The sequence below is a fragment of the Anomaloglossus baeobatrachus genome, chromosome 3 (assembly GCF_048569485.1).
Source record: "Anomaloglossus baeobatrachus isolate aAnoBae1 chromosome 3, aAnoBae1.hap1, whole genome shotgun sequence".
NCBI lineage: Eukaryota > Metazoa > Chordata > Amphibia > Anura > Aromobatidae > Anomaloglossus > Anomaloglossus baeobatrachus.
In genome coordinates this window covers 421,267,956-421,280,118 of record NC_134355.1, presented here as the reverse complement: position 1 = coordinate 421,280,118, position 12,163 = coordinate 421,267,956, and the positions used below count along the sequence as shown (strand labels likewise).

The 12,163-nt window shown below is 43.1% G+C and overlaps 1 protein-coding gene across 1 annotated transcript in view; it reads right to left on the bottom strand.

Moving 5' to 3' along the window:
- The window catches only part of ERICH1 (glutamate rich 1), an 81,772-nt gene extending 69,877 nt beyond the window's left edge, over positions 1-11,895 (bottom strand). The window contains exon 1 of the mRNA XM_075340331.1: positions 11,784-11,895. Within this exon, the coding sequence (XP_075196446.1) occupies positions 11,784-11,805 (22 nt within the window). The 5' untranslated portion in view covers positions 11,806-11,895. The remainder of the gene's footprint in view (positions 1-11,783) is intronic.
- Between the last annotated feature and the right edge of the window lie 268 nt (positions 11,896-12,163).

Here is a 12,163-nt window from a genome sequence, read left to right as displayed (position 1 = left end):
ACTCTGGCCGGCTGCTGCCATTGGTTTGGGACTGCAGAGAGCTCAGCAGTTCATTCAAATGAAATAAAGCGCTGACTACTGCGGGTATCAGCCACGATCATCACGAAGTCCACTGGCCTGTGGACCGCAAGAAGAAGCAGGGAAGAGGACACCGAGGGAATACAGGACAGGTTAGAAGAATAATTTTTTATAAAACGGGAAATTACTACAGGATGGGACATTACTACAATGAGACTAGGATGGGCACAATACTACAGGATGGGCACATTACTATAAGTAGACCAGGATGGGCATAACACTACAGAATGTGGACATTACTACAAGACCAGGATGGGTACATTACTACACAGGGACAAGGATGGGCACATTACATAGGACAAGAATTCACACATTACTACAGGATAGGGTAAAAGATGGGCACAATACTATAGGATGAGGACAAGAATGGGCACATTACTACAGGATGGAGACAAGGATGGGCACATTACTACAAGGGGACAAGGATGGGCACATTACTACAAGATGAGGACCCCATGGGAATATTACCACAAGATGTTAGCCAAAATGACTATAATGGTGCAAATTGTAAAATATTATTTACAAACAGGGGATAAAATGTAAAAAAAAAACAAACAAAAAAAAACTAATAAAAGCATGGACTTTTTTTTACCTTTAAAAATACTTTCTATAAAAACTAAAATAAATAAAGTGCATGTTATTGCCACATCCATAACAATTCAAGCTATAAAAACTTACAATAACCCATACGATGAATGCCATTTAAATAAAAAAATATATATATAAAGTGATCGTATGGTGTATAGAAAAAAAATTATATGGTATTACTAAAAATGTCACTTTGTCCTACAAATAATGCAGCCCACCAAATATTTTTTTTTTTCTGTGTGGTCCATATACCCAACTGAGTTTTAGAACCCTGGTTTAGATAGCCTGGCTGTGCAGATTGATCGTTAATACGATTGTTTTTAGTATATAGTATACTCTCCTTGCCAGCATGTCTTGTTTACACAGGACAATAGGCTTTCGAGAACGATGATTTGTAAGTAAGCTTTAAAATCATTTCACCCAACAAACAAGCGTTTGTTCATTCATTGGTTGATCGGCAACAGATTTAGATTAATGGGAAACAGAGTTCATAAGGACGCTCGTTCCTGATAGTCAGTTAGTGTAAATGGACCTAATAAGGGGAGAAAAAAAAAAAAAGAAGGATGATTACACAAACAAATCGGGTATACAGTGGAACCTTGGTTAACGAGAACAATCCGTTCTGGGAGTGTGCTTGTTAACCAAGTTACTCGTTCAGCAAAGCAAGATTTCCCATAGGAAATCATTACAATGCAGACAATTCGTTCCTTCCACAACTTGTTAAATGTCCCATCCTGGTCCCCTATTGTGCCATTCTACAGATCTACAAACACGCACAAACATTGAATTGAAGGAATTGCTTAAACACCCATTTACTGTGACTAAAAAATTACAAGCTGAGGATTTAACTCCTGGCATTTTTATAAGGGAGTGGAAGAACTTGCTATTTTGCCTGTCCCAAAGAGGTTTAATCGCAGATAGCATTTCTGCCTCAATGAAACTGAGAGAAACACTGCTATTAGAAAATAAAATTCTTCTGGCAGCTGTTTCTGTGGACCCAAGTCATTGTATACTGCTTGATGATCAACAGCTTTCTAAATGAAAAGAAGCTCTGACTGAGGTAGCAGGATGAGTGGCCTACAGGACTGCCAGGCGCAAGAGGACTTGGGTCCTGACAGTGCTTCTGCTGCCATATCTTCATCCTCATCAAATGAGGAATTTAACTTTGACAAGTATTTGGATGACATGGAGCAGGAAAACGTTGCCGCAAGGAAAAAGATTTCACTCCGTCTCCTATAGCAGCAGATTGACCAGATTTCAGTAAAATTTTTCACTTGCTCTCAAATAGAAAAATTCAACCGTTCATCAAAACTGACTGCGCATGAGGCAATTCCTTTATACCCGGAAATTATTAGAGGTGTTGCCCATGTGGTTACGGCTTTGCCTCCAACCCAAGTTAGTGTAGAGAGGTTGTTCTCTAGCCTTAAAATTATTAGGTCAGATTTGAGGTCATCTGCAAAGGAGGATCTGATGGAAGCAAGTCTATTTCTTACAGCAAATTCATAGACTGCACAAATGTTATTTAGTAAGTTTCTGTTGAAAACTGTTTTTTTGCTACTTACATAGTGTTTATATAATAATATATGTAATAAACTATGTAATAAACTATTATACACACACACTATATATAATCTATATTACATAGTGTATTACATATTTACAATTTATTACAGTTTTTTGTGTTCTAAAGTTGTATTCCAATAAATATATTTTATGTTCTATCCAAATATCTTGATTATTGTATCATAAAAATGATTAAAGACTTCCGGATCCGGTCCTGGCTGAGGTGACAGCATAGAGGGGAAGCTCCTGCCACCCCCCCGGAGAAACCGACAAAAAATAACTCACCCGGACACGTGGATGAGATAAAAAGACCGCAGTGTGGAATCAGAAGTCAGCAGGCATGGAGCGGTACCTGCTGAAAAGTGTTGGCTGCAGCGAGGTGTCCTGGAGAAGCAATGATTCTGACGTGCCGCGTGTGGGGGAAGAAATCAACATGGCGCCGGAGAGTCTGATGGAGGAGGGGGACGGAGTCCCAGCTGCAAGCCGCGGTAACACAGATTAGGAGAGGGGGAGATAAAGGAGATGTGCGCGATGAGACAAAAAAGGAGGGGGCTGGGGAGAGATGGATGCAGGGGACAGAAGAGGGAGGATCTCAGTGGGAAGATGAAGGTGACATGGACATGGAAGAGAGAGGGGAAGGAGAAGTTAGCAAGCAAAAGTTGCACAGTGGAGCAGCAGGAAGAGAAGGGAAAATAATCATCAAGCAACATGAGGGACCTAATCCTGAAAGACCTCACCAGAAGCTACATGCCAGAAACACTAATACCCCCTGTAAAGAAAACAAGAAGCAGCCAGGAACACCAATGTCTCAAGCATGCAAATTACTGCTGGCAGAGAGAGGTAAAAGCTCATTGCAACATAAGAAATATAAGACAATAGCACCACCTGGAGGCCAAAACAAGTACAACCAGGAGCTCAATATAGATTATAAAAAATTAGCTGAAGAAGTGACATCACATCTGTCAAAAGAGATCAAAGTGGTCATTGAGACAGCCATACAAACATCATTGGCTGCTATGCAAAAGCAGATAAACATCCAGGCATCTAGACTGGCAGAAACTGAACAGAATATCTGATTCTGAAGAAACAATTTTGGCTATGCAAGGACAAATAGCAAGTCTAGTGAAGTCTAATGAATATCTGAAAGACAAGGCTGAAGACTTGGAGAATCGGTCGAGACGAAATAATTTACGTATAGTCGGGCTGCCAGAATCGGTCTCATTGGGGCAACTGGACAATATATGTGAGCTGGAGCTACCTCAGGCCTTAGGTATAAAGGCAAAATTCAGAGTAGAAAGGGCTCAGAGAGGGACCACTGCGACAACAAGAGGCGAACAAGGGAGAGGAACAGAATCTCAACAAGAAAAACCCGGTGAGGGCTAGACAGGTGATAGTTAAATATCTAGATTACAAGCACAAGGAGGAAATACTGAGGGCCTTTAGGGAACGAAAGCGCCCGTTACATTACCAGGGCAATAGATTGCTGATTTTTGGAGATTACTAGGCTGAAGTGTCCAGAAGAAGAAAAGATTTTAGCAAAATTTGCACATTTCTATATAAAACAAAAAAATAAAATGTCAGCTGATGTACCCTGCTACACTAAAAGTTAAAAACCCCAATGGCTCGTTCGCTTACTACAAAGATTATAAAGAAGCAGAAAATGCTATCATGACAGAGCCAGACAAGTCCCGGCCAGATGGACAGGGGAGAGGATCTAGTGAAGAAGGGAGCAACAGAAGAAGATTCTCCATGAGCCCAGGAAAAGATCCGGAACATCTCGGAGGGCAAACGCAAGTTGAGAGCAGAAAGGAGAGGAGAACAAGCCCAGGATTACAACAACCTACTCCTCGCATGGATCACAGAGACTAACTCTTGGGAAGATTCAGCACAACTGAAATCAAATAGATCCCTTTCGTATTTTTTGTCAAGGAGAGAGGGGCGAGGGGTCGTGAGAGGTGGAAGGGGAGGTTATGTGCCAATTTTTGGGCCTCCTCCTTTGACTCCCTGCTCCACCTTCCCCCCTTTTTTTTCTTGCCCCCTCTTCCCTTACCTCCTCTTTCCTTTGTCCAAGATCGGCATACAGACACAATTGAAGGGAATCTAATCTGAACGTCAGGATGGTTTCCAGGACTCAGAGCTAAGTTGGACCCGAATTTCCTTTTTTTTTTATTTTCTCTTCTTCTTAAGAGGTTTTAACATAGTATCTCAATCTCCTCATATCATTCGGGGCGCGTTCATGATAGTCCGGGGATAAAATGTATACTTTAAGGGGGGGGGGGGGGAGGACTAGGGAGCTTAATGGTTTGGTCAGGAAAAGTGGAAGTCACTAACATGGCGAAAAGTGCCAAAAATTTCTTGATAGGGAAAACATGTTTCACAGTTACTTGTTTTTTGTTACTTTTGTTATACTTAAACAACTAAGTCATGAAGTAGTGACACACGAGGCGGATGACAAGGGAAGGTGGCAACACTTAATCATTAGTCCAGCGGGCAAACTTAGTATTTATAATGTTTACGGTCCAAACGCACAACAGAACTCCTTTCATGAAGGCATAAAGGCCAGATTACTAACAGAGGGGGGGACTAACATAATAGTGGGAGGAGACTTTAACACAGTTCCAGACTCAGCGGAGGATAGGAGGAGGAGGGAGGAGGGAGTAGGAAACGTGGACAGGAGGTCAGACAATAGAGAGGCAACATTAGAAGATGTAGGATTGAAAGATATCTGGAGACTAACGCATCCGCATGATAGAGAATATACGCACTTATCACACCCACATGATAGTTGGTCACGTATTGACCAGTTCTGGATATCTCAAGACCTAGTTAATGGAGTACAAAACTGTGAGAGAGAACATGGTGATATCAGATCATAGTCCAGTGAGATTGGGCATTAGAGAAAAATTCAAGAGAGGTACAGATATCATATGGAGATTTCCATCGTTTCTTCTTAGACGAAAAAAACTTCCAAAAAATACTGCAAGAGTGGTGGGGAGAATTCATAGAAGACAACAAGGAACATAAAAGGGACACCAGTGTTATATTGGGAAACGGCAAAGGCGGTACTAAGGGGGGGGGGGTCGATTGATGGGGTATGCGGCCATGATCAAACGAAAAACGAATGAAAACTATAATGCCCTGAGTGAAGCAGTTCGGGTAGCTTACACTAAGTACTTGGCAAACAGATCTCCCACAGCTAAAGACAGATGGTTGGAGGCGAAAAGGGGATTTGACGATTGGGCCAAAAGGAAGGAACAATTATTCTGGTCGCACAAAGAAGCTGAGTTGCATAGATTCGGCAACAAGGCGGGGAGAATGTTCGCAAACCTGGCAAGGGGCAGCAGAAAGATGACAGTGATCCCCAAACTGAAAATAAAGGGGGGAGGGGTGACCACGGACCCTAAGGAAATTAATAAACTGCTGGGAGATTATTTTAGAAACTTATATGGGCCAGGAGATAATGACATGACTGAAGAGGCAGAATGGCTGAGACAAGCATACATGCCCAGGTTAAATGAGGAAGACTTGAGTGCCTTGAATGCACCTATTACAGTGGAGGAGGTAATGAGAACAATTGGGGACCTTAACACCAACAAGGCACCGGGACCTGACTGTTTTAATAGCGAATTTTACAAGGCTATGAAGGATCTGATCTCGCCGGATCTTACGGCTGTATTTAACGCATTCCTGGAAGGAGGGGAAATTCCCAAAAATTCTAATGTAGCATATATCAAACTACTCCCCAAGGGGACCAAAGATCTAGATGATCCCTCTAGCTATAGGCCCATATCACTTATAAACCAGGATTTAAAAATAATGTCCAAGATCATGGCTAACAGATTGGCCATGATTCTACCTAGGATCATTACAGAACACCAGGTGGGGTTTATTAAAGGGAGAAATGCTGTCACTAACATTCGGAAGACAATACTAGTGTTAGACGCAGTGAGATTAGAGTGCACTGGGAAAGGGGCAAAACCAGCCCTAGTTACTCTTGACGCTGAAAAAGCGTTCGATAATGTAAACTGGAGCTGGTTAGACAAGGTAATGGAGGCCATAGGATTAGTAGGCAAAATGAGACTTTATATCAGAACACTATATGCCAACTCGGGAGCTAGGATACACACTCCGGGCTTTCTATCAGACGTGTTCCCTTTGATGAAGGGAACAAGACAAGGTTGCCCGCTATCTCCCCTCCTATTCAACCTGGCAATTGAACCTTTATCAAGAATTTTACAGGGACAGAACAGCTTTAAAGGGATCAAGATAAGGGAAACGGAAATAAAGATAGCGCTTTTTGCTGATGATGTTATACTGTATATGGGGGACCCCAGCGCAGATTTACCACAGACTCTTACCTTGATTGAGAAATTTGGACTAATATCGGGATTTAAGCTAAACAAGAAAAAGTGCGAGATCATGTTTCTGAGGGGGCCTCAAGGACCAACAGGGGGAAATGCAAGGGAGGGTTGTTTCTGTGGCATCCCTATAGCATAGACTTCAATTAAATACCTGGGAATACATATAGGGAGAACGATGGAATCGATCTACGAGCTAAATTACGGACCGTTAATAAGGAAAATTATAACACAAATTAAGGGATGGAAGGGTCTGCCTCTACCATTTCTGGCAAGAAGTCACCTGATAAAAATGATGAGCTTTCCTAGATTACTATATCCATTCCAGACAATCCCGTTATTACTAAAACTAAAGGATGTGAATAGACTGAACTCTGCGTATGCGGATTTTGTATGGAGGGGAAGGAAACCCAGAATAAAATTGTGTACACTGATGAAGTCAGCGGAGGAGGGAGGACTTAGCTTCCCAGATGTTCGGGGATATAATCTGGTGTGTATAATGAGGCATGTGTTGGATTGGATGAGAGGGACGAGTAGGCACTCAGACTACGGTATGGAAGCTAAGTATGCATCACCATGGGATTTGACGTCCATTCTACACTCTCCACTGTCCAAGGTGGAAAGGCACATAAGGAGCTCAATCATATTCCGAGACACTATGTTAACCTGGAAATCAGTGAGAAAGAAGCTGAGTCTTTCATGGAAAGTGTCTAAGTACTTGAACTCTTGGGCATCTCCAAACTTCCCCTTGGGAAGAGAAAACAAGCTGTTTATTAGATGGAAAGAGAAGGGCATTAGGTGGGTGAAAGACGTTATGAATGTGGAGGAGAGAAGGTGGATGACAGGCAAAGAAGTGCTAGATAAGTATGACCTCAATAGCTCGCATATTCTCCAATATGAACAATTAAAATTTGGGGTGCTTGGAGATCTGAGTGAGCTTGGAAGGGAACTGAACAGAAGTTTGATGGATGAACTTATGGAAGGTGATGTAGCAAGTGTCAATGTCTCTCATATCTACCGAATATTTCGGGGGGTGCTTATATCTAGGGAAGATAGCCGTACCCTAACAGCTTGGGGAAAACAATTGAAAGGACAAGAAGTGGTGGGCACCATATTGAAGGGTTGGGTACAAGTGCGGAAACATGTCACTAATGAGAGATGGAGGGACACTCAATTTAGAATCTTACATAGGGCTATCTTGGGATTCAATATACCAGGAAGAGATATGAGATGTCCTAAGTGTCAAGAAGAGAAAACAGATATGTTACATGGATTATGGAAATGTAAGAAAATTCAGGGGTTTTGGAATCAAGTTAGGGCATTTGTTAGAGCAACATGGGGAATTTCTAGTGATTTAGAGTTAATGGTGTGGATTTTTCACTCCTTTGAGAAAGGAGTAAGAGGGGGTTTGGAGACGCAGGGACAGAAAAATTTTGCAATACTACATGACATAGCCAAACGATGTATCTTAAAACACTGGATACACAGAGAAAGCCCATCCATGAAGGAAGTCATTGGCGAATTACATAACCTATTGAGACTAGAAAAAATGGCAGCGGAAAGGGACAAAGACAGGTTGACAGGCAAGTTTTTTGGGAGATGGAGAAACTTTATTGAACGCCAATTTACCCCGGGAGAAATAAATAATGTGATGACACCTTTTACACACTCAGAGTGGTATCTCTTGAATGATATCCAAGACAACTTGGGTAAATTAAGTATCATCCAGTAGTGGGTTGTGGAGAGCGGAGAAGATGAGCAGACAAGGGTATATCGGGACACGTCAGCAACTTCGGAAATACCTAGGGTTGACACAGGTTTTAACGACTTACCAAAGAGCAGTTTGGAATTTTAAGTTGGGGCAATATCCCCTATTATGTTTTATTCTGTCAGAGGAATGTTCTTCTTTTGTAACCATGAAGGTCTTTGTTATGTTTATAAAAATTGAAAAAATTTAATAAAAACATTTGGAAAAAAAAAAAAATGATTAAATGTCTGATGTTCACATTGCACTACAATAAATTTTTCACTTAAATATAAGCAATATATGTGGGAGTCGAAGTCGGAGTTGGAGCAAGGGAAATTGAGGAGTCGGAGTCGCAGGTTTGGCTTACCGACTCCACAACCCTGGCTAACAGCCATGGGTGGATCTCCAATCCACCCGTGGCTGTTAGAGGCACATGATGGCTGATTAAATCAGCCGTCATGTGCAGGGAAAGTGTGGGGTTAGTGTGCAAGCCCACATCAAAGGCAGGGACATTACATAAACATTTGTCACATGTCGTGAAGGTGTTAAGCTTAAAATGGAATCTGCCAGCAGGTTTTTACTATGTAATCTGATAGAATCATAAGGTAGGGATTGAGACAACAATTCCAGCGAGGTATCATTTACTATATAGAGAAAGTTTTTTTATATTGCAGATAGTTTTTGAGCTGTATATAACCCCTGCATACACCACAGCTTTCTGTGTACATTGCATAGTGACAAAGAGCTGCTGATCAGTGGTATTGACGTGGTTGGACCACCCTGCACATGCTAAGTTGTCCTGTAATGATAATCACCTGCTGATAAAATGCTGATTGTTTTGAAACAGCAGAACACAGCCTAGTAAGGGATACAATCACTGGAATCGGGGTCTTTGCTTCCACATTGTGGTACACTCAGATTATAAAGGCAAAAACCTGCTGACAGATTCCCGTTAAACTGTCACTTTATGTCTCTGGCAATCTGTCTACCTCTATCTTGCCAAGTGAAATGGATGTTTGCATCTAAAATACTCCACAAACACATATCAATGACACTCAAGATCCACAAAAAGTAGGTTACCCAGAACAATGGCAAAAGACAATCTTTCTGAAAGTGTTTCCTGCCCTACGGGATGGGATCAGATACTGTGTTTGGGATAAGAGATTTCAAAATACACAGAAATCAAAAGTAGAATCTAGAGTATAATTTCTTCATTTAATGTTTCTAGAATATCTTGTAACACTTTCCTACAAAACTATAGCAGATAGACAACGAATCCGGAAAACTTCGTCAAGGCAAAGTCATCCGAGTACAAGATATACCTAGTGACAGATTTATATGGAAAAGTTAATTGAAGTTATTTACGTGAGAGCAAGAAACAAAAATGACAGTAAGATAGTGATGAGACAGCGTACATACAGCCCCGTGTGGAGACCACCAGATCTCTGATACCTTCCTGTCAGCCCTCTCCTGTGCCGCCAGATCAGAGATGACAGGTGCATTACCAGACCGCTATTATAGCACCGCTGCTGCTTTCTTGGTAATCATTTAGTTTGGAGGAAGGAGCTGGTTTGTTTTTTTTACAATAGGATTTTAGAAATAAGAAACAGTTTCGATTCCATAGAGCAGAGAAATTATAACACTAACAAACCTGAGCGACAGTTACCTAAGACTGCTTTCACACTTCTGTCTTTTTCCATCAGTCAAAATCCGTTTTGGGACTGATCTGACGGATGCATTGGAGATTGTGGTACAACTGATGGAACGAATCCGTTAAAAAAAAAAACGGATATCCGTTGTAGCAGTTTGTACCTGGCAGAATCCAGCTGTGGCCGCGGGTAACCTGAGTGACGTCACAGCAGACAGCGCGACTCACTTCAGTTGCTCCGTAGAGCTCACAGTGAGCGGTGGTGCTCTACAGCCGCTCCTGTCAGCTTCCGATGTAGCAGAGCTGAAAACGTCGTGGGACTTCGTGTGGATTACGCTGGACCTGGAGGGGTATTTGGGGATTAATAAAGTGGTGAAAAAGGGTGATTTGTTTGTCTTTTATTTCAAATAAAAGGATTTTTCGGTGTTTGTTTTTATTTACTTTCACTACAGTTTAGTGATGGGGAGGGGTGTCACTAAGCTAGGACTTAGAGACAGCTATGTGCTGCCATTAACTCCTTATTACCCCGATTGCTACCGCATTAGGGCAATCGGGATGAGCCGGCTAGAGTTCCGGGACTGTCGCATCTAAATGGATACGGCATTTCCGGGCGGTTGCTGGCTGATATTTTTAGGCTGAGGGCCCTCAGCCAAGTGGCTTTACCTTGGTTGGTATCAAAATTGGGGGGGGGGGGGGGGGGGTGACCGCACACTGTTTTTTTAAAATTTATTTATCTTACTGCAAGATAAAGACCCGCTCATCGGCAGCTGTGATTGGTTGCTGTGAACACCTGTCACTCAGCGTGGGGGCTTGTCTGACTGCAACCAATCATAGGCGCAGGTGGAAGCAGTGAATATGAGTTGGATAATGAGCGGCCGGCATTTTCAAAGCAGGAGAAGCCGCGGAAGCTTTGTGACAGCCGTGAAGCGCCGAGCCAGTGATCGATGAATATAAGAGAGAGGGGGACACCGACCGGCATCGACAGAGAGAGAGACCGGCATCGACAGAGAGAGAGACCGGCATCGACAGAGAGAGAGACCGGCATCGACAGAGAGAGAGACCGGCATCGACAGAGAGAGAGACCGGCATCGACAGAGAGAGACATTTTCTAACCAGAATGGAATTTACACATCTAAGCCGGCGCCGGATCCGTTTTATCCGGTATGCGACGGATTGTGTCTGACGGCAAAAGCCGGATGTGTGAAAGCAGCTACACAGTGCATTATTATCGTGTACTATTGATTTAGGAAATAAAAATGAAAAAGACAGTTAGGCTATGTGCGCACGTTGCGTACAAGCCCTGCAGAAATTTCTGCAGCGATCTGAAGAGCACATGTGCGCTTTAGATCGCTGCAGAAATGTCCGTAGTGAGCGCCGATTCCATGCGCTCTGCCTGCAGCTCCTGCCATAGACAGAGCAGGAGCTGCCGGCAAAGCGCAGGAAAGAAGTGACATGTCCATAGACTGTGCAGGGGCCGCAGGACGCATGCAGTTACGCTGCGCTACAAAGCGCAGCGTAACTGCATGTTTTTACGCAACGTGCGCACATAGCCTTACACCTAGCCTTGTCATAATTCAGGGCTCAGAGTATTCCAAAGCTGAGCAGACTTCTGTATATCAGGGGAAGAGCCGGGACTGCTCGCTGCCCCCCTAAGGGTAACATCCCGAGCCTCAGCGCCCCAGGACACACGTGTATATACATATACATATATATATATATATATATATATATACACATGCGCACACATAATGCCTGTATACATGGAGGGCCCTTTCACCACATGGCAGGCACAATCCGTTACCTTGTCTCCTGGCAGAGGACATGGCCGTGCAGTCCCCAGCGCCTCATGGACCGGGGTCAGCTCCGCTACACAGCGCGCCACAGCACAACTCCACACTACAAGAATAACTATATTCAGGAGGAAGTCATCGAGTCACATTCCAAACCCCGCCCACAGGAGCCAATAACCAATACACTTCACACGTTACTAAAAGCCACCAATCAGACCAGGAGTACAATGACTAATGCCACGCCCCATGCTTAGTTTCTACTACCGACCTCTCTGGTATGGCGCTCTGGAATGGACGTAGGCTGCACTGCGCATGATCTAAAGTGTTCATGTCTGACGCATGCGCATATCGTACAATTCTGCGAAGCAGAGTGAGCGCTCTGTGAGCCGCT